The sequence below is a fragment of the Giraffa tippelskirchi genome, chromosome 11 (assembly GCF_054371585.1).
Source record: "Giraffa tippelskirchi isolate mGirTip1 chromosome 11, T2T-mGirTip1v1.2.pri, whole genome shotgun sequence".
NCBI lineage: Eukaryota > Metazoa > Chordata > Mammalia > Artiodactyla > Giraffidae > Giraffa > Giraffa tippelskirchi.
Genome location: NC_137285.1, coordinates 125,688,944 through 125,710,645, shown reverse-complemented (window position 1 = coordinate 125,710,645; position 21,702 = coordinate 125,688,944). Strand labels below are relative to the sequence as shown.

The following is a 21,702-nucleotide window of genomic DNA, read 5'->3' as shown; positions in this document are numbered from 1 at the left end:
TTGGCCACACTTCACAGTATGCGGGATCTTAGTTCCCTGACCAGGGATGAGACTCATGCTCCCACACAGTGAAAGTGTGGATTCTTAACCACTGGACTGACAGGGAGGTCCCTGTAATACTATTTTTATGCATTGATTGTTTATATTCTTTACGGTAAATGAAGTGGTTATAGTAAAAATAATATGCACACTTTTTCTATGCTTTCTTTAAAATAATAAAGGCTGTCACTGAATGCTATCTGTGCTATGCTTAGTCACTCAGTCGTGTCCGACTCTTTGCGACCCTGTGGACTGCAGCCCACCAGGCTCCTCTGGCCGTGGGGATTCTCCAGGCAAGGATACTGGAGTGGGTTGCCATACCCTCCTCCAGGGGATCTTCTCAACTGGAGAATCGAACCCAGGTCTCCCACATTGCAGGGAGATTCTTTACTGTCTGAGACACCAGAGAAGCTCGCTACTGAATACTAGTTCCATAATATTTAGAAATTAAACAGCACACTCCTAAATAACCAATGGGTCAAAAAAAGATATCACAATGGGAATCAGAAAATATTTTGAGATGAATGAAAATGAAAACATAATTATCAAAACTTATGAGATGCAGCTAAAACAGTGCTTGTTCTGTGCTGTGCTGAGCCACTCAGTAGTGCCAGACTCTTTGCAACCCCATGGACTGTAGACCACTAGGCTCCTCTGCCCATGGGGATTCTCCAGGCGAGAATACCGGAGCGGGTTGCCATGCCCTCCTCCAGGAGATCTTCCCAACCTAGGGATCAAACCCAGGTCTCCCACGTTGCAGGCAGATTCTTTACTGTCTGAGCCACCAGGGAATCTCAAGAATACTGGAGTGGGTAGCCTATCCCTTCTGCAGGGGATCATCCCAACTCAGGAATAGAACTGGGGTCTCCTGCACTGCAGGTGGATTCTTCACCAGCTGAGCTACCAGGGAAGCCCAAAACAGTGCTTGGAGGGAAATTTATAGCTGTAAATACTTATATTAATATTTACATTAAAAATGGGTACTCTCAAAATTAATAACCTAATTTTTAACTTTAAGATATTAGAAAAGAAAAGCAAACTAAATTCAAAGCAAGCAGTAGGCATGAAATAATGATAAAGATTAGACTGGAAATAAATGAAAAGAGAATAGGAAAGCTGCAGAGAAGATAGACAAAACCAACACTGATTCTTTAAATGTATCAACAAACTTGAAAAAACATTATCTGGACTGACCATGAAAAAAAGAAAGAAGAGCTAATTACTAAAATAAAAATGAAAAGAAAGACATTAATACCAGTTACAGAGACATAAATAAGAAATGTTAAAAGAGACCACCATACAACATCTGAAACGAAAAGTTGAGTTCATCACTAGCTTAAGCACAGGAAAGCTATAGTTTTTGGCATGGTTTGTTTCTGAGCGACACAGGGAGCTGATCTTAAATAGAGTTGTGGAAAATGTGGAGATTAGGGGTTGGTGGACTGTCAGGAGTAGGAGTATCTAGGGATTGGTTTGCCTTTAGCCGTGGAAGTGTGGTTACTGGAGTGAAGCAGTTGCTGGGTGACTGACTGACTGGCTGGCTCTCAGCAATATGTGTACTGATGCAGAGCTGTCACTGAGCGATGAAAACAGGTTTAAAAAAGTTCTTATGACTATTTGTCACCATAGTTATAGAAGAACCAGTAATTTCCCAGAAGTTTGAGAACACTTTTATTCTCAGAAGTAAAGAAATAAATCATATTTTATTCCATAATGTGATAATAGTAAGTCTTAGAATATTGGCTTTTTACACAGAAATCTCAGCCAACTGTTTAGCTCTTCTATTTAGGTTCATTTTCTTTAGTAAAACAAAATAAACTTAGAAACCTAAAAGGAATCTAAATCTTGGGTTGTGCTTGTTTTCTCTGACTTAACTGCTGTACTCCATGTAGGTTCTTCTGGCCCAAGTCTCCAAGCCTTTCAATTAGTTTCATTCATAACATCCCAGAAAGCCTTTAGTCATCCTCATGCTGCCAAAAGCTGTCTCTGGCTGTTTATTAAGGAGTTCTGTAGTGTCTGAGAAACAAAAAACACAACAAAAGAATCCACCTAACAATCTGGTTATTCTATAAAATTCTTTGCCTTTTACTTAAGAATGGTTAGATTATCTCCCCCAGAAACACTTTCAGCATTTACCTTTACCATCCAGAAGCAGAGATCCACATGTATAAATTTATCCCCAACTCAAATTTCTCTCTTCGATCAAAAGGAGTAGATCTGGAGAGGAAGAGATGACATACATAGCTCTCATTTGTTATTCAGAGAAACTTCCAAAACCATCTTCAGCTCCATCATGAAGTTCATTAGATCAGGAGAGGCTGCGGTACCAGTTTTTGGTTTCCATGAAGTTTTGTACTCAGCTGCCAAGGCTTAGTAACCTTGCATCCTGCGGTTATAAATCTATAGTGAGTAGAGATTCACTATGGAAGTCTCTTCTCAGTGTTCTCAGACTCTGTGGGTTTGAAGCTGGGACCATCCCTGTACATGCACACATGCAGATTTTAAAATCTATAAAATAAAACCAAATCTATTCATACAGTAGAAACTAATACAACAGTGCAAAACATCTGTACTCCAATAGAAATCAATTTTAAAAAATAAATAAAATAAAACAAAATGTACTTACTGCTCACCCCAGAATTCCTACTTCTAAGAGTGTATCTCAGAGATATATTTGGGCATATGCATCCCTCAAATGTATGTTAAGAGTATGTTACAGAATGGGAAAAAAGAACTGCAAATGAAACCACCAACAAAAGTTTAATCTCCAAAGTATACAAGCAGCTGGAATCAGCGAACTAAGATGGACTGGAATGGGTGAATTTAACTCAGATGACCATTATATCTACTATTGTGGGCAGGAATCCCTTTGAAGAAATGGAGTAGCCATCATGGTCAACAAAAGAGTCCGAAATGCAGTACTCAGATGCAATCTCAAAAACGATAGGATGATCTCTGTTCGTTTCCAAGGTAAACCATTCAATATCACGGTAATCGAAGTCTATGCCCCGAGCAGTAACGCTGAAGAAGCTGAACTTGAACGGTTCTATGAAGACCTACAAGACCTTTTAGAACTAACACCCAAAAAAGATGTCCTTTTCATTATAGGGGACTGGAATGCAAAAGTAGGAAGTCAGGAAACACCTGGCATAACAGGCAAATTTGGCCTTGGAGTACAGAATGAAGCAGGGCAAAGGCTAATAGAGTTTTGCCAAGAGAACGCACTGGTCATAGCAAACACCCTCTTCCAACAACACAAGAGAAGACTCTACACATGGACATCACCAGATGGTCAACACCAAAATCAGATGGATTATATTCTTTGCAGCCAAAGATGGAGAAGCTCTATACAGTCAGCAAAAACAAGACCGGGAGCAGACTGTGGCTCAGATCATGAACTCCTTATTGCCAAATTCAGACTTAAATTGAAGAAAGTAGGGAAAACCACTATACCATTCAGGTATGACCTAAATCAAACCCTTATGATTATACAGTGGAAGTGACAAATAGATTTAAGGGACTAGATCTGATAGAGTGCCTGATGAACTACGGACAGAGGTTCGTGACATTGTACAGGAGACAGGGATCAAGACCATCCCCATGGAAAAGAAATGCAAAAAAGCAAGATGGCCTTACAAATAGCTGGGAAAAGAAGAGAAGCGAAAAGCAAAGGAGAAAAGGAAAGATATTCCCATCTGAATGCAGAGTTCCAAAGAACAGCAGGGAGAGATAAGAAAGCCTTCCTCACTGATCAATGCAAAAAAATAGAGGAAAACAACAGATTGGGAAAGACTAGAGATCTCTTCAAGAAAATTAGAGATACAAAGGGAACATTTCATGCAAAGATGGGCTGGGTATGGTATGGATCTAACAGAAGCAGAAGATATTAAGAAGAGGTGGCAACAATACACAGAAGAACTGTACAAAAAAGATCTTCATGACCCAGATAATCACGATGGTGTGATCACTCACCTAGAGCCAGACATCCTGGAATGTGAAGTCAAGTGGGCCTTAGAAAGCATCACTACGAACAAAGCTAGTGGAGGTGACGGAATTCCAGTTGAGCTATTTCAAATCCTGAAAGATGATGCTGTGAAAGTGCTGCACTCGATATGCCAGCAAATCTGGAAAACTCAGCAGTGGCCACAAGACTGGAAAAGGTCAGTTTTCATTCCAGTCCCAAAGAAAGGCAATGCCAAAGAATGCTCAAACTACCGCACAATTGCACTCATCTCACACGCCAGTAAAGTAATGCTCAAAATTCTCCAAGCCAGGCTTCAGCAATACATGAACCGTGAACTTCCAGGTGTTCAAGCTGGTTTTAGAAAAGGCAGAGGAGCCAGAGATCAAATTGCCAACATCTGCTGGATCATCGAAAAAGCAAGAGAGTTCCAGAAAAACATCTATTTCTGCTTTATTGACTATGCCAAAACCTTTGACTGTGTGGATCACAATAAACTGTGGAAAATTCTGAAAGAGATGGGAATACCAGACCATCTGACCTGTCTCTTGAGAAACCTGTATGCAGGTCAGGAAGCAACAGTTAGAATTGGACATGGAGCAACAGACTGGTTACAAATAGGAAAAGGAGTACGTCAAGGCTGTATATTGTCACACTGCTTATTTAACTTATATGCAGAGTACATCATGAGAAATGCTGGGCTGGAAGAAGCACAAGCTGGAATCAAGACTGCCGGGAGAAATATCAATAACCTCAGATATGCAGACGACACCACCCTTATGGCAGAAAGTGAAGAAGAACTCAAGAGCCTCTTGATGAAAGTGAAAGAGGAGAGTGAAAAAGTTGGCTTAAAGCTCAACATTCAGAAAACTAAGATCATGGTATCCAATCCCAATCACTTCATGGGAAATAGATGGGGAAACAGTGGAAACAGTGTCAGACTTTATTTTTTGGGGCTCCAAAATCACTGCTGATGGTGATTGCAGCCATGAAATTAAAAGACGCTTACTCCTTGGAATCTCCACACTGTTCTCCATAGTGGCTGTACTAGTTTGCATTTCCACCAACAGTGTAAGAGGGTTCCTTTTCTCCACACCCTCTCCAGCATTTATTGCTTGTAGACTTTTGGATAGCAGCCATTCTGACTGGTGTGAAATGGTACCTCATTGTGGTTTTGATTTGCATTTCTCTAATAATGAGTGATGCTGAGCATCTTTTCATGTGTTTGTTAGCCATCTGTATGTCTTCTTTGGAGAAATGTCTGTTTAGTTCTTTGGCCCATTTTTTGATTGGGTCGTTTATTTTTCTGGAATTGAGCTGCAGGAGTTGCTTGTATATTTTTGAGATTAATTGTTTGTCTGTTGCTTCGTTTGCTATTACTTTCTCCCATTCTGAAGGCTGTCTTTTCACCTTGCTTATAGTTTCCTTTGTTGTGCAAAAGCTTTTAATTTTAATTAGGTCCCATTTGTTTATTTTTGCTTTTATTTCCAATATTCTGGGAGGTGGGTCATGGAGGATCCTGCTGTGATTTATGTCAGAGAGTGTTTTGCCTATGTTTTCCTCTAGGAGAACAGTGTGGAGATTCCTTAAAGAACTGGGAATAGAACTGCCATATGACCCAGCAATCCCACTGCTGGGCATACACACCGAGGAAACCAGAATTGAAAGAGACACGTGTACCCCAATGTTCATCGCAGCACTGTTTACAACAGCCAGGACATGGAAGCAACCTAGATGTCCATCAGCAGACGAATGGATAAGGAAGCTGTGGTACATATACACAATGGAATATTAATCAGCCATTAAAAAGAATACATTTGAATCAGTTCTATTCAGATGGATGAAACTGGAGCCCATTATACAGAGTGAAGTAAGCCAGAAAGAAAAACACCAATACAGTATACTAATGTATATATATGGAATTTGAAAGACGGTAACAATAACCTTATATGTGAGACAGAATAAGAGACACAGATGCATAGAACAGTCTTATGGACTCTGAGGGAGAAGGTGAGGGTGGGACGTTCTGAGAGAATAGCATTGAAACATGTATATTATCATATGTGAAACAGAACACCATTCCAGGTTCAATGCATGAGACAAACGCTCAGGGCTGGGGCAATGGGATGACCCAGAGGGATGGGATGGGGAGGGAGGTGGGAGGGGGGTTCAGGATGGGGAACACATGTAAACCCATGGCTGATTCATGTCAATGTATGGCAAAAACCACTACAATATTGTAAAGTAATTAGCCCCCAACTAAAATAAATAAATTTATTAAAAATAAAATAAAATAAAAGACACTTACTCCTTGAAAGGAAGGTTATGACCAACCTAGATAGCATATTTAAAAGCAGAGACATTACTTTGCCAACAAAGGCCCATCTAGTCAAGGCTATGGTTTTTCCAGTGGTCATGTATGGATGTGAGAGTTGGATGGTGAAGAAAGCTGAGCGCCGAAGAATTGATGCTTTTGAACTGTGGTGTTGGAGAAGACTCTTGAGAGTCCCTCGGACTGCAAGGAGATCCAACCAGTCCATCCTAAAGGAGATCAGTCCTGGGTGTTCACTAGAAGGACTGATGTTGAAGCTGAAACTCCAATACTTTGGCCACCTCATGCGAAGAGTTGACTCATTGGAAAAGACCCTAATGCTGGGAAGGATTGGGGGCAGGAGGAGAAGGGGACGACAGAGGATGAGATGGTTGGATGGCATTACTGACTCGATGGACATGGGTTTGGGTAAACTCCAGGAGTTGGTGATGGACAGGGAGGCTTGACGTGCTGCGATTCATGGGGTCGCAAAGAGTCAGACATGACTGAGTGACTAAACTGAACTGAATGGAGCGCAACACCAGAAAAACAAACAACCCAATCAAAAAACGGGTGGAAGACCTAAACAGACATTTCTCTAAAGAGGACATACAGATAGCCAATAAACACATGAGAAAGTGCTCAACATCGCTCATTATTAGAGAAATGCAAGTCAAAATTACAATGAGGTAAAACTAAGATCATGGCATCCAGTCCCATCACTTCATGGGAAATAGATGGGGAAACAGTGGCTGACTTTATTTTTGGGGCTCCAAAATCACTGCAGATGGTGACTGCAGCCATGAAATTAAAATACGCTTACTCCTTGGAAGGAAAGTTATGATCAATCTAGACAGTATATTAAAAAGCAGAGACATTACTTTGCCAACAAAGGTCCATCTTGTCAAGGCTATGGTTTTTCCAGTGGTCATGTATGGATGTGACAGTTGGACTATAAAGAAAGCTGAGCGCTGAAGAATTGATGCTGTTGAACTGTGGTGTTGGAGAAGACTCTTGAGAGTCCCTTAGACTGCAAGGAAATCCAACCAGTCCATCCTAAAGGATATCAGTCCTGAGAGTCCATTGGAAGGACTGATGCTGAAGCTGAGACTCCAATACTTTGGCCACCTGATGCGAAGAGCTGACTCATTGGAAAAGACCCTGATGCTGGGAAAGATTGAAGGGAAGAGGAGAAGGGGACGACAGAGGATGAGATGGTTGGATGGCATCACTGACTCGATGGACATGAGTTTGGGTAAACTGCAGGAGTTGGTGATGGACAGGGAGGCCTGGCATACTGTGGTCCACGGGGTCGCAAAGAGTTGGACACGACTGAGTGACTGAACTGAACTGAACTGATCACCTCACACCAATCAGAGTGACCATCAACAAAAAAAATCTACAAACAATAAATCTGGAAAGGATGTGGAGAGAAGGGCACCTTCTTTCACTGATTGTGGGAATGTAAACTGATACAGCTACTACAGAGAACAGTATGGAGATTACTTTAAAAATTATGAATCAATATATCAGATGAACCAGCAATTCCACTATTGGGCATAAACTCTGAGAAAATCATAATTCAAAAAGACACATGTATCCCAATGTTCATTGCAGTATTATTTACAATAGTCAAGACATGGAAGCAACCTAGATGTCCATCAACAGATGAATGAATAAAGAATCTGTGGTACATTTTTACAATGAAATATTACTCAGCCATAAAAAGGAACAAGTCTGAGCCAGTTGTAGTTAGGTGGATGAACCTAGAGCCTGTTATACAGAGTGAAGTAAGTCAGAAAGAGAAAAACAAATATCCTATGCATATATATGAAATCTAGAAAAATTGTACTGGTGAACTTATTTTCAGGGCAGGAATAGAGATGTAAACATAGAGAACAGATTTGTGAACACAATGGGGGAAGGAGAGGGTGGGACAGAGTGAGAGAATAACAGTGAAACATATACATTACCATATGTAAAATAGTGGAGAGTTGCTCTATAACACAGACAGATCAGTCTGGTGCTCTGTGACAACCCAGAGGAGTGGGATGGGGTGGGGGCTGGGAGGGAGGTTCAAGAGGGAGGAGATATATGTATACTTACGGCTGATTCACATTGTTGTATGACAGAAACCAATACCACATCATAAAGCAATTAACCTCCAGTTAAAAGTAAATTTTTAAAAAAGTATGTTAATTATAACATTGTTCATAATATCAATAATTGGATATAGCTCAAATATCCACTAGCAGGATAATTATTAGATAAAGTATATAATACCCATACCATCAAATACCAAATATCAGATAAAAGAATGAAGTAGATCAGACATAGAAAGATTCCAAGACTTATTAAGTTAGAATACAAGTGACACAATAAGTACAAAATGATTCCATTTATGCTAAAAGCAAAACACAACTATGCACATGCAAATGTTTAGAAAAGGCCTGAAAGGAACGCACCAGATCAGTCATAGTGATGACTTGTGAGGAGCGAAGGGGAACTGTGCGGAAGGGCTGATGTGAAGAGAATTTCCACTTTTTACTCAAAAAAGCTCTGAATTGATGAAAATACTTAATAATGGGATCTATTTGTTACTTGTGAAATTTAATTTTTTTACGTTTTACACATATTAGCAAAAGAATAACAGAAAGAGAGCTGTGGAGCCAGTGGAGAGAATCAGAAAGCCTGAGGCGGGAACGGGCTTTGGCACTGCCTGGGGGTGGGGCACAGACCCCCACCTCACATGTAGCAGCACTGATTATATTCCAATCATGGGACAGGGTTTCCTAGTTAAGTTTATTAAAATAATAGTTCTGGAGACTTCCCTAGTGGTCCAGTGGTTAAGAATCTACTTTGCAGGGCACTCAGGTTCAATCCCTGGCCCAGAAAATAAAATCCCACATGCCATGGTACAATTAAGCCCACAAGCCACAATAGAAGGTCTTGCATGAGGCAACTAAGGCCCAACACAGCCAAGTAAATAAAGCTTGTCTATTAGCAAAATATTCATCAGGCAAAGTGTTTAAAGCCAATGTTGCAGTCTATTTGTTTAATCAGAAAAAAAAAATAATAGCTCTTACTTAATTGAATGTTTATCATGTGATAGACACTGGGCTAAGCACAAAATCTTCCTGGTAGCCTGTTATACTCGCTTACAAGATAAGGGAAGGAGGGCTCAGTGAGGTTAAGGTGACATCATTGGAAAGAACTCAGGTCTCAGCCACAAGATGATGCACTGCTGAACCAGATTTGGGGTCCAAATCCCAGCTCTGCCACCAGCAACCCATGTGACCTAGGTTAAGTCACTCTACTTCTCCAAATCTCGGTTTCCTCAAATGCCATATAGTAGGAATCATCCTACTGGCTGTTGTGAGACCAGCTAGGAAAACAGGAATCAAACTGCTTTATTAGTGATAAAGTTCTGGGACCCATAAGGATGGTTAATGGTGCTGTTTTCATTATCTGCAAAGCCAAGGGCCAAGTCCCCCACTCCACCTTAGGAAGTTGTCCCAGTGGGCGGATGTGGGGTCCCATAGGGGAGCCAATTTGAAGGAGAGCACCCCCACAGGGCCTGGCTCTGGGCTTTAATGGGCCGTGGCTCGGCTGCAACCTGGCTCTTTCCCCAGGGCCAAGTGTGATGACTCCACAGAAGACACGAAGGTGGATCAGGCACAGCAGGTGAGCTGGGCTGGGGAGGGAGTGTTCAGAAGGGAGAAAAGTCTGGGGTGGATGGGCAGGCAGTCTCAGGGAAGCCAGAAGGCCAGGCACACGCATGTGCTGTGCTAGCATCCAGTTCCCCGTGTGCACACATGGTCTGACTATGTGACCCTGGATCAGCCACCTTGGCGGGACAGACAGGGAAGTGCAGTCACAAGCAAGAGGCCAATGATCTTGTAAGAGTTTCTCACAAGGAAGCAAGGCTGAGGATGGTAAAAGAAATGGGAATATTCAACAAGGTGTCCGTCAACACTGTGAGTCACAGAGAGGGAACTGCAGTTCAGAGAGGGAAAGTGAAAGAGGCAGAGCCAGAATGGAAACCCAGGTCTTTTCTAATTCCAGGTAATAAACCCAAACTCTATAATTCACACCTATTCTCCTTTTCTGTGGGAATAGCATGAGGGAGGGGAAATATGAGAGAATGGCATGGATTTGGGACTTGTAGAGATGTACAATGACACAAGACTATAAAGAATGTGACATGCGCCAGGAGCTTAATAAATGGGAGAACCTTACTCTCGCTTCTAGAGGCTTAGGCCAGGAGGCATTTAACTCAGACTCTTTGTGGGGCCAAATCCAGAGGGGACACTAAAAATTGTGTATTGAGTTGAAGGAGATCATCTCTCTCCAGGTGCTCATTTTGCAGATGGGAAGACTGAGGCCTCAAGGCCCAAAGTCACAGCAAGCAAGGGGCCAGGACTCTGGGTTGCCAGGCAGGGCTCAGCCTTTTGCCAGCAGGCTGGCTCCAGAACAACCTCTGCTCTCACTCCTCACCAGACTTGAACAAATATCTGTTCTTCTCCAACCCTCAGTTTCTCCTTTGTTGAAGGGGCATAACCACTCCCTGGCAAGACTGCATGATGGGAAGAGAAATGCATGGTGTCAGGTTGGACATTCAATGATTGGTTTTTCTGTTCTTCTCTGTCCCCTGCAGCACTGTAACTGGCTCATAGATAATCCTGACCAAAGAAATGGTCTTCTAACAATGTTTACTGTCCTTAAGTCCTGAAAACACCCCCTGAAATATGTGTTCAAAATAAAATCATTTAATCTAAACCACAAAATAAATGTAAAGGAGTCCAAAATTTTTCTGATTTTTGCTGTGTTGTTACATCAAATGATGCTTTTTTAAAGTATCGAACACTAAATTATTTCACAAACGTTTTTTCATGCTGTTATCTAGCTAGCACCCTAAACACATGTTTTGTTGGTTTGTTGCATAGGCCCATTCTGCCAAGCAGAAGTTTAGGGAAGGAAAGTGTGTCAGTGCCTTTAAGATGAGCAAATAAACATCAACTTATTGATCTTTCCTGTGGCCCCAAGTTGATGAGGCCGCCTGGGCTCATTGCTTAGTTATCCTGGACTCAAAGTGATAATCCAACTGTGTTGATGGTCTAATTCTGGTTCTGTCATTCACTTACTGTGTGACCATGGGCAAATCACAGCCTGCTTCTGAGCCCCCCACCTTTTGTGTTCCCTGCTATATAAGAAAAGGGTTAGACTGAAACTATTTATTGCTAATGATCCTTTCATTCTAATTTTATGAGTGAGTAGCAAAACAAAGCCAGTTGGGAAACTGAACTCTGGCCCCTGTCTCTGGAACCCCAAGTTCCTGAGAAGGGTGCTTGTACTTCATTAAATAGAAAATCAGGCCTAGTTACAACTCTGGGCTCCCAATCTGATGGAGCCACAGATGCATAAACAGAGAAGAGACAATTCAGCGTGACCATAGTGATGACCAAAAAAAGCACATGAACAGTGAGAGCCAGAAAAGAGACCTCCAAGTCAGCTGAGATCAACAAAGACCTCTTGGAGGGGGAAACACTGGAGCTTAGTTTGGAAAAAGAATGAGGCAAGAGCAAGGAGTTGCCATTTGGCGATAGCGTCAGGAGAAATAAAGCTGTAAGAAGATAAGCTTTAAATGGAGGCTAAGGGATCATCTCTCATGAAAAATCCTTAATGAATACTGGATGGGAGCTTGGACACTGGGTTTAAGACCCACCTCTACTATGAATTGTCAGCTGACCTTAAGAAAACAGTTTCCGGACTTCAGACTCAATATCTGTCTCCCCTACTTAATAGAAATGAATCAGAGGAGGGAGAAGGAGTTGGACTTGATGGCTCTGAATTTTTGCCCCTCAAAGCCGAACTCAGTTTAACTCAGTGACATTCAATCCAAAATTGACTTCTCTGAGCTCTTACAACATGCAAGAAAATAAAGGTGATTTGCATCAACTTGGGTGTGAGAGAAACCTGGTGATCGGCTTTGGGAGACTGGATCTGGTCAGCTGAGGGTTCACTCTTTTAAGGCAAGGTGCAGGAGTTTTGCTTTTCTGCTTGGCTAATGGGGGCCAACCTCTAGAACATTTTTTTTTTCTTTCAAGGAAGACTTCACAATGGAGTGGCCTATTTCAGGTGTCTTTTACAAAGACATTTTACCAGCCTTCACCCGCTTACAGGGAATCATGCCACCCTCCACACTTAAGAAACTTAAGAAGAATTTGGAATTTAGGGTTGTTGTTGACAGTATCATCTTAGAAAAGGAGACGGAAAGAGAAAATCATTGCCCAATCTCTCTCCACATGAAAACTTAAGCTCTAGATTCTCCAGAAGACATAACATAGAATAAATAGACTTAGTATGGCAGTCAGAGGTCTAGGTTCTGGTCCTAGCTCTGCTGTGTACTCTTGGGCAAGCTCTTGCCCCTTCTGTCTACAAAGGAAAAAAAAAAAAAAACCTGGCTGGACATGTCTAGATTTGGCATTTTTATAATTCAATGGCATGAAAGATATTTTATTAGAAGCAATATCAGGGATGGAGTAATCTCAGAGTCATATTCCCAGAGAAGAAAAGAGCTGGTGATTGTCGGTTCACTTTGGAGGACCCCTCCTCCCTGAAAATTCAACTCATTGCATCCTTCTTGCACCCGTGTTTCTCCAAATTACTGAAAAATATGATTTGTGTAATTCACCCAGGTTTGCCTAATTGCTGCAGTGGAAGTGTTGGGCTAGCATGATCTATTATATTCTACACAGAAATGGAAGTACTGACACCTAGCTTAGAAGGAGTCAGGAAGAACCACTATTTGAGGCTTACAAGAGAAGAATAAGCTTGATAACTATGTGAGCAATAGCATGTTGCAAAGAACCTTGGAGAAATCAGTCCTTCCCAAGCAACATGGTGGAACTTTGAGTGCAAAAGAAGAGGCATGATTTCAAGGACTTGATTTAAGACACCTGACATCCCAAACTAGATATATAAAATCTAAGATGAAGACTAGCAGAAATCTTTCCAGAGAGTTTTTCACAATCATAATTCAACAATCAACTGTTTACATCTGATTATCCTAGTAAAATGTAAAGTCTAAGAAAATAGGGATTTTGCCTGCCTTCTGCATTTTCATCACTGAGTCAGCTGAACATAGCATGTCTTTCATTTGGTAGGTTATTAGTTAATTAATAATTAGTTTGACAAAAGAAAGGAGGTAGAAGTTTTGGGTTCATATGGTAAGAGTTAATACCACAACCTACTAATCAGTCCTCAAGAGCTGGTTGTAATATTACCTTTATATTTTGACTAAAGTGTAAATATTATAGATTTCTCATTCCAGAATCCTTTGATTCTATTGTTTTCAGATATTCCAGTGTCCAGATGTTCCAGCTGCCCATCTCCCAGAAATCCAGCTCTGGCTCACTATGGAGGCAACAACCTGTAATGGATCAGTGGGTGGCTCACCAGTCTTTTACCTGGTGGGCATCCCCTCTCTGCCAGAGTCCCTCTTCCTCCCTGTGTTTTTAATTTTTCTCCTTTTCTACCTTCTCATCCTCACGGGTAATGCCCTGATCCTGGTGGCTGTGGTGACAGAGCCCAGTCTTCACAAGCCCATGTACTTCTTCCTGATCAACCTCTCAGCCCTGGACATCCTCTTCACCACAACCACTGTCCCCAAGATGCTGTCCCTATTCCTGTTTGGGGACCATTTTCTCAGCTTTACTTCCTGCTTATTACAGATGTACCTCTTCCAAAGCTTTACATGCTCTGAAGCCTTCATCCTGGTGGTCATGGCCTATGACCGCTATGTGGCTATCTGCTGTCCACTGCAGTACCCTGTGCTCATGACCCCACAGACCAATGCTGCCCTGGCAGCCAGTGCCTGGCTCACTGCACTCCTTCTGCCCATCCCAGCAGTAGTGAAGACCTCCCAGATGGCATATGACAACATTGCTAGAATCTACCACTGCTTCTGTGATCATCTGGCTCTAGTTCAAGCCTCCTGCTCTGACACCACCCCCCAGACCTTCATGGGCTTCTGCATCGCCATGGTGGTGTCCTTCCTGCCCCTTCTCCTGGTGCTTCTCTCCTATGCTCACATCCTGGCCTCAGTGCTTCGCATCAGCTCCCGAGAAGGACGCTCCAAAGCCTTCTCCACCTGCAGCTCTCACCTCCTGGTGGTTGGCACCTACTACTCATCTATCGCCATAGCCTATGTGGCCTACAGGGCTGACCTGCCCCTCGACTTGCACATCATGGGCAATGTAGCATATGCTATTCTCACACCAATCCTCAATCCCCTCATTTACACTCTAAGAAACAGGGATGTCAAGGCAGCCATTACCAAAATCACACATCTTAAGACCCAGGCTGGAATAGGAGCCCTTGACCTTTAGATGCAGCTAATTCTGCTCTCAGGATACCAAATAACAGTGCCTAGCACAGATTGTTGTTGTTGTTGTTTAATTGCTAAGTCGTGTCCGACTCTTTGCAACACTATGGACTGTAGCCTGCCAGTCTACTCTGTCCATGGGATTTCCCAGACAAGAATACTGAAGTGGGTTGCCATTTCCTTCTCCGAGGGATCTTCCCAACCCAGAGATCGAGTCTGCATCTCCTGCTCTGGCAGGAGCCACCAGGGAAGACCCCAGCACAGATTAGGTGCTCAATAAATATTCTTGAGTAAGTAAATCAGTAAATATAAAATGGTAAAAGAAAATTCTGTTGAGCAGTCAACTTCAACAGTGGTTGTCATATTTTGGTCCAGGGCTTTCCCCCTAGTGCAATGGAATAATGTTCATCTTTATATGATATCTTGCACTGTATAAGAATTTCACTTCTTCATAAGAAGATTCTTCTTTTTTAATAAAAAATCTGCATGGCAAAAAAATCTTTATAAGCAAAGTCAAAAAACAAAAGACTTACATCACAGGGAAAGGGCAAATATCCAAAATAGATAAAGAGTTCTGGAGAAGGAATTGGCAACCCACTTCAGTATTCTTGCTTGGAGAATCCCATGGACAGAGGAGCCTGGTGAGCTACAGTCCATGGGGGGTCACAAAGAGTCAGATATGACTGAGCAATAACATACTTACATATTTCCTGAATTTTTAGAAGAAAAATCTAACATACAAATATAAAAATGGGCAAAATATATGAAAAGATAACTTACCAGAAAAATGCTGTGGTCTTTAAACAATGAAAAAGTATTTAGTCTACTGTATTAAAATACTGTATAAAAAAATACAAATTAAACTACAGTGTGAATTTCCCTAGTGGTCCAGTGGTTAGGAATCTGCCTGCCAGTGCAGGGGACATGGGTTTGAACCCTGGTCTGGGAAGATTTCACATGCTGCAGGGCAACTAAGCCCATGTGCCACAACTACTAAAGCCTGTCCTCAAGAGCCCATGAGCCACAACTACTGGGTCCATGTGCTGCAACTACTGAAGCCCATGAGCTCTAGAGTCCATGCTTTGCAACAAGAAAGCCACTTCAATAAGAAATTTCTGCACTGCAACTAGAGATTATCTCCTCACTGCTCACCACAACTAGAAAAAGCCTGGCACAGCCAAAAATAAATATAAATAGTAAATAAAAAAATTTAAAACTACACTGAAATGCCATTTTCCACATAATCAGATTAGCAAAACAATACTTTGGCAATATGCATGTAGAAAATCAAAACTCTTGTAAATTGCTTGTAAGAATGCAAATTGATAGAGCATTACTGTGATATCCACCAAAAGTATATATGCATTTACCCTTTGATCCAGAAATCTCATTTCTAGGAATCAGTCTCAAAGATACATTGGCAGTAATTCATTAGGCTACTCATTCATCATTAGGGAACAGGTTGAAAAAAAATTTTTAAAGTATAATGCATCTATAAAAAGGAAGTGATAAAGCTGTATACTGATCTAGGATATGCTAATAGACTTCCCTGGTGGCTCAAATGGTAAAGAATCTGCCTGGAATGCAGGAGACCCTGGGTTAGGTGGATCCCCTGGAGAAGGGCATGGTAACCCACTGCAGTATTCTTGCCTGGAGAATCCCATGGACAGAGGAGCCTGACGGGCTATGGTCCACGGGGTCACACAGAGTTGGACACAACTGGAGTGACTTTGCACACATGCACACAGAAGGATGAAACCTCTGAATTAATAAAGATGGTTACCTACAAGGAGAGAGAGGGAACAGAGTGGAGGGGACAGGAACAGAAACAAGACAAATGTACAATCTGACTTTAGATGTATATATAATTTTTATATAATTAAAATAAATAAAAAAGAAAAAACACGATTCTCTCCTTTTTAAAATAAACAGAAACACTTGATCTTAGATGTCTATCAACTTAATGGCATGATCATTAGGAAAATTACTGTAAGAGTCATCAAAACAGTGTTTCGACTGTACATGCCAAGAGGAATATAACTTGAAAATAAGAAAAATCATAACGGTTTAAATTACATTGAGAAGTCTTTTAAAAATATGTTACAGTTTTACTTAAGAGATTACATTGAAATTAAATCATTCTATAATCATTTAAAATATTTCATTTTGAAATTATTTTATACTTACAAAAAGTTACAACGATAGTATAGAGTTTTTATTACCTTTCATCCAGCTTCCTCTAATTTTAACATCTTACATAACCATGCTGCATTCATCAAAACTAAGAAACTAACATGAATCTACATAACACATTATCACTCAAAGTCCATAGTTAACATTAGGACCCACTCTTGGTATTACATATTATTTATTTTTTGTATAGACATCCAATTGTTCCAGCACCATTTTTTAAAGCCTATTCTTTATCATTAAATTGTCTTTGAACTTTTGTCAAATATCAAACTATAGTTGTGTCTATTTCTAGGCTCTCTCTTCCGGTCCATTGGTACATTTATCTGTCCTTTTACCAATACCACGTCATCTTGATTACTATAACTTTATACTTAGTGTTGAAATTGGGTAGTGTGAATCCCCCAACTTTGTTTTTCTCTTTTAGAATTGTTTTGACTACTTTAGTTCCTTTGCTTTTTGATATAAATTTTGGAACTAACTTGCTGGGTTTTGATTGGGGTTGTGCTGAATCTATGAATTAAATTTGAGATATTTGACATTTTAACAATATTGAGTTTTCCAATTTAACAACATGGATATCTCTTCACTTATCTAGATTTTCTTTTATTTTATTCATCAGTGTTTTGTAGTTTTTAGCCTATGAATTGTGCACATATTTTGTTGAAGAAAGAAAATGAAAGTCTCTCAGTCGTGTCCGACTCTTTGTGATCTCATGGACTATACAGTTCATGGAATTCTCTACACTGGAGGAGTAGTCTTTCCCTTCTCCAGGGGATCTTCCATACCCGGGGATCAAACCCAGGTCTCCCACATTGCGGGCGGATTCTTTACCAGCTGAGCCACCAGGGAAATCCAAGAATACTGGAGTGGGTAGCCTATTCCTTCTTCAGCAGATCTTCCCAGCCCAGGAATCAAACTGGGATCTCCTGCATTGCAGGCGGGTTCTTTACCCACTGAGCTATGAGGGAAGCCCCACATATCTTGTTAGGTTTATATTTAAGTGCACTTTTTGGTTAGTCTGTTAATATGGTGGGCTTTTCATTGATTGGTTTTGAATGTTGAACAGATTCTTTATTCCCGGAATGAACTCCACTTGGTTATGATATATTGTCCTCTATAAATATTGCTAGGTTTGATTTTTTTAAATATTTTGTTTAGGATTTCTGCATGAAGGATACTGATCTGCAGTTTTCTATTAATTTCTTTGCTTAGTTTGATAGTAGGTTAATATTGGCTGGCCTTATAAAATGAGTTGGAAAGTTTTCTCTCCTCTTCTATAATCTGGAAAACATTATGTAGAATTGGTATTATTTTTTTCCTTAAATATTTAGTAGTATTTTCCTATGAAACGACCTGTGTCTTGAATTTCCTTTTAGGAAATTTTTTTCTACAAAATCAATTTCTTTACTAGATATAGAAGTGTGGGTTTTTTTGTATTCATTTATTTTTGGCTGAATCTTTGTTGCTTTGCGTGGGCTTTCCCTAGTTGTGGACCATGGGTTTCTCGTTGTGGTGGCTTCTTTTGTTGCAGAGCACAGGCTCTAGGCACTCAGGCTTAGATGCTCAAGGCATGTGGAATCTTCCCGGACCAGGGATAGAATCATGTTCCCCGCCTTGGCAGGCAGATTCTTATCCACTGCACCACCATGGAAGTCTTAGATATAGAAGTTTTAAAATTATCTCTTTATTCTTGAATGGTTTTGGTAGTTTGTACCTCTCGAGGAATTTGTCCATTTCATCCATATTATAGAATTTATAGGCATAGAGTTGTTCGTAGTAGTCTTTCATTATCCTTTTAAAGCCTATGATGTCTCTTCTTTCATTCTGAATGTTGCTAATTTGTGTCTTCAATTTTTCTTCTTGGTCAATTTGGGTATAGATGTATCAATTTTATCGATTTTTGAAAGAATCAGATTTTAAACCTAAATGTCTGTCATAAAATAGCTAGAGGGAAGCTCAGGGAACTTAGTGCTGTATGATGACCTAGAGGGATGGGATGGAGGTGTGGGAGGGAGGCGATATATGTATAAATATAGCTGATTCACTTTGTGGTAGAGCAGAAACTAACACAATATTGTAAAGCAATTATACTCTAATTAAAAAAAAAGAATCAGCCTTTAGTTTTATTGATTCTGCTCAGCTGTTTTTCTGTTTTCAGTTGTATTGATTCTTGCTATAATATTTATAATTTTCTTTCTTTTAAGTACTTTGGGTTTAATTTTATATTCTTTTTCTAGTTTCTTAAAGTGAAAGATTAGATTGTTGATATGAGCTTTTTATTCTTTTCCAATATAAGTATTAAACTCTATAACTTTCCCTCTAGCTACTGCTTTTGTAATTCCCTACGAATTTTGAAATATTGTACTTCTATTTTTTTTTCAACTCAGAATGTGTTTTTAATTTCCCTTGAGACTTCTTAAATTATAGAGCCTTTACTCAGGTCCATCCACTTGACTAGGGCTTGATTCCAACCTCTGCCTCACCAGCATCATGCGGCTGCTAAAATCTTTCTGCAGCTCTGCAACCTCCCAGCTGCTGTCTTCTTCTGGTTTCTCAAAGTGTTTCCCTATACATGCACACCTGAGGAGTTGGTCCCTGACTTGAAGGGAATTTGTACAGATTTTGAAGTTCCTTCCCTGCAGTACTATCCTCCTCAGTATTTTGCCTTTTAATTTCCAGCCCTTTTGGTAATCCAAATTCCAACTTGTATCTCCTCAGTTTATTAGGACTTTATTTTTCTAATTGAGCTCTATTCTCCAGTCCTGCAAATTGGGAAATGCCCTAAGGTAAAAATCTGGGATCATGTGGAAATTACTTCATGAGCTTTCCTATTCTCAAGGATCACAGTCCTTCAAGGTCTCTGAAGCCTTCAAACATATTTTTGTTTTACATATTTTATCCAGCTTTTTCAGTTGTTTTTGGCATGAGGTTTAGTTCCAAAGGGGACTTCCCTGGTGGCTCAGATGGTAAAAGCATCTGCCTACAATGTGGGAGATCCAGGTTTGATCCTTGGGTAGGGAAGATCCCCAGGAGAAGGAAATGGCAACCCACTCCAGTATTCTTGCCTGGAAAATCCCATGGATGGAGGAGCCTGGTAAGCTAGAGTCCATGGGGTTACAAGGAGTCGGACACAACTGAGCGACTTCACTTCACGGGGCTGTAGTAAGAATAAGAATAACTTTTAGTTCCAAAGAAGGTACTCTGTCATAGGCAATACTTAAAAGTCCTCTTCGAGTTTTTGAGTTTTTGCACTATTGGTAGGAGAAATACAGTGCAGACCCTAGGATTTTGGAGTGAACTATGTGTTTTTTTTTTTTCTGCTGATAACTAGTCTCCTTTTGAGAAATAGTTCCTGGCCCTAGTGCAGCTGAAAGCCTGACAAGAAACACTAAAGGACTATGAGTCCCAAGCTGACCCTTACAAACTGGGTATTAATTTGAACAAACAAAATATAAAATTGAATATGTACAAAAACATCCCACTGTCGAGTGCGAAGTCAGGTAATAAATGTTATATTAGCTCAAGCAGATCCTGAAAGCACACAACAGTTGCATGAGTGGGTGGCTCAGACTTCCAAGATGCACCATCTTGCAATATTGATACCTTCCCATCAACTCTGACATACAGCCTCATGGGAAATTCCCTATAATCAACTCTCCCAAGAAGAAAGAAATGAGGCTTGATTCACAAACAGTTCTTCACAATATGCTGAGACTACTCAAACATGGACTGCTGCTACATTACAGCCCATTCAGGAAGGTCCTGAAGGGTCAACAGGAAGATAAATCCTGTCAGTGGGCAGAACCTTTGACAGTGCCTCTTGTCTTTCACCTGGTAGGTTCATCTCACCTGGAAGGTAAAATGGAAAGGGGTTTGGATCTATACAAGTTTATGAACAGTGGCTAAGTCTTTGCTGGGATATGAAGTAACTTAGAGCAAAGTAACAGGTTTGGTAAAGAGAAGATATGGAGAGATTTAAGGCAATAGACTTCTGAGAAAGGCCTCAAACTGTGAAGGTATTTTTGTCCCATGTGACAATTTACCAAAGGGAACTCATGGTGAAAAAACTCTCTAAAATCAGCAAAAATCGGCAAAATCAGATACACAAGATGATCCATTCATGAATATCAGTCAAACTCATAATGAGAATGAAGGCTATACCATTGGCATAAAGTTTAAGGCCCCTGAGAGCTGTTAATAATGTTCTAATCATTACCAGCTAAGCCTAGGGACAAATCCTACCTCACTCTTCATGTATGCTCTAGGTGATGCCAGGGAGTTTATTCCTGAGGGATGGTGGGTCCTCAAGGGAGCACCATCTTGAAGACAATAACCCCAGGAGGCCTACCTGAAAGCAGGGAGCCGAGGGTTTAATAGGTCATGGCTCAGCCTCTAACAAGTCTTCACATGGAGACACAACAGGACACGCTAGTATGGACCAGCTTAACAGGTAAGCAGGACCAGGGATGGAGTGTCCAGAGACAGGCAGAGAAAACTGGGGCAAGGAGACAGGGGTAGAGAAGCCAGGATGTATGAGCTTGGGCCAGGGGTCAGGGAGACTGATTGGGTGCGAACAAGAGGCAGGAGCCCAGAATCCGGGTTGGCTGTGCACACGTGGGTTGTGAGACCTTGGGCCACACGTTCTGACAGGTCCAGGCAAAGGAGGACTCTTACATGTGGGATTCAAACCATATCCTCATCAACTCATTTCCTCCCACAGGAAATCAAGGCTGATGGAGCAGTAACCATTGGAAACACGAGGGCACTCTGAGCTCTTACCTGTTCCAGGCTCTTGTGTAGCATTGTCTAAAC

At 40.9% G+C, this 21,702-nt stretch overlaps 1 protein-coding gene and 1 long non-coding RNA gene across 2 annotated transcripts; one reads left to right on the top strand and one right to left on the bottom strand.

Annotated features, from left to right (window-relative positions):
- Positions 1-1,686: 1,686 nt before the first annotated feature.
- Positions 1,687-21,671, bottom strand: LOC145525818 (uncharacterized). The gene is made up of 3 exons (XR_014068428.1): positions 21,565-21,671; positions 2,176-2,256; positions 1,687-2,055 (listed from the first exon to the last, which is right to left on the bottom strand). It is a non-coding gene; the product is annotated as an uncharacterized LOC145525818 (long non-coding RNA).
- Positions 13,730-14,701, top strand: LOC145526637 (olfactory receptor 2AT4). The gene has a single exon (XM_081542849.1). The coding sequence runs from the start codon at positions 13,730-13,732 to the stop codon at positions 14,699-14,701; it is 972 nt and encodes a 323-aa protein (XP_081398975.1).
- Positions 21,672-21,702: the final 31 nt, after the last annotated feature.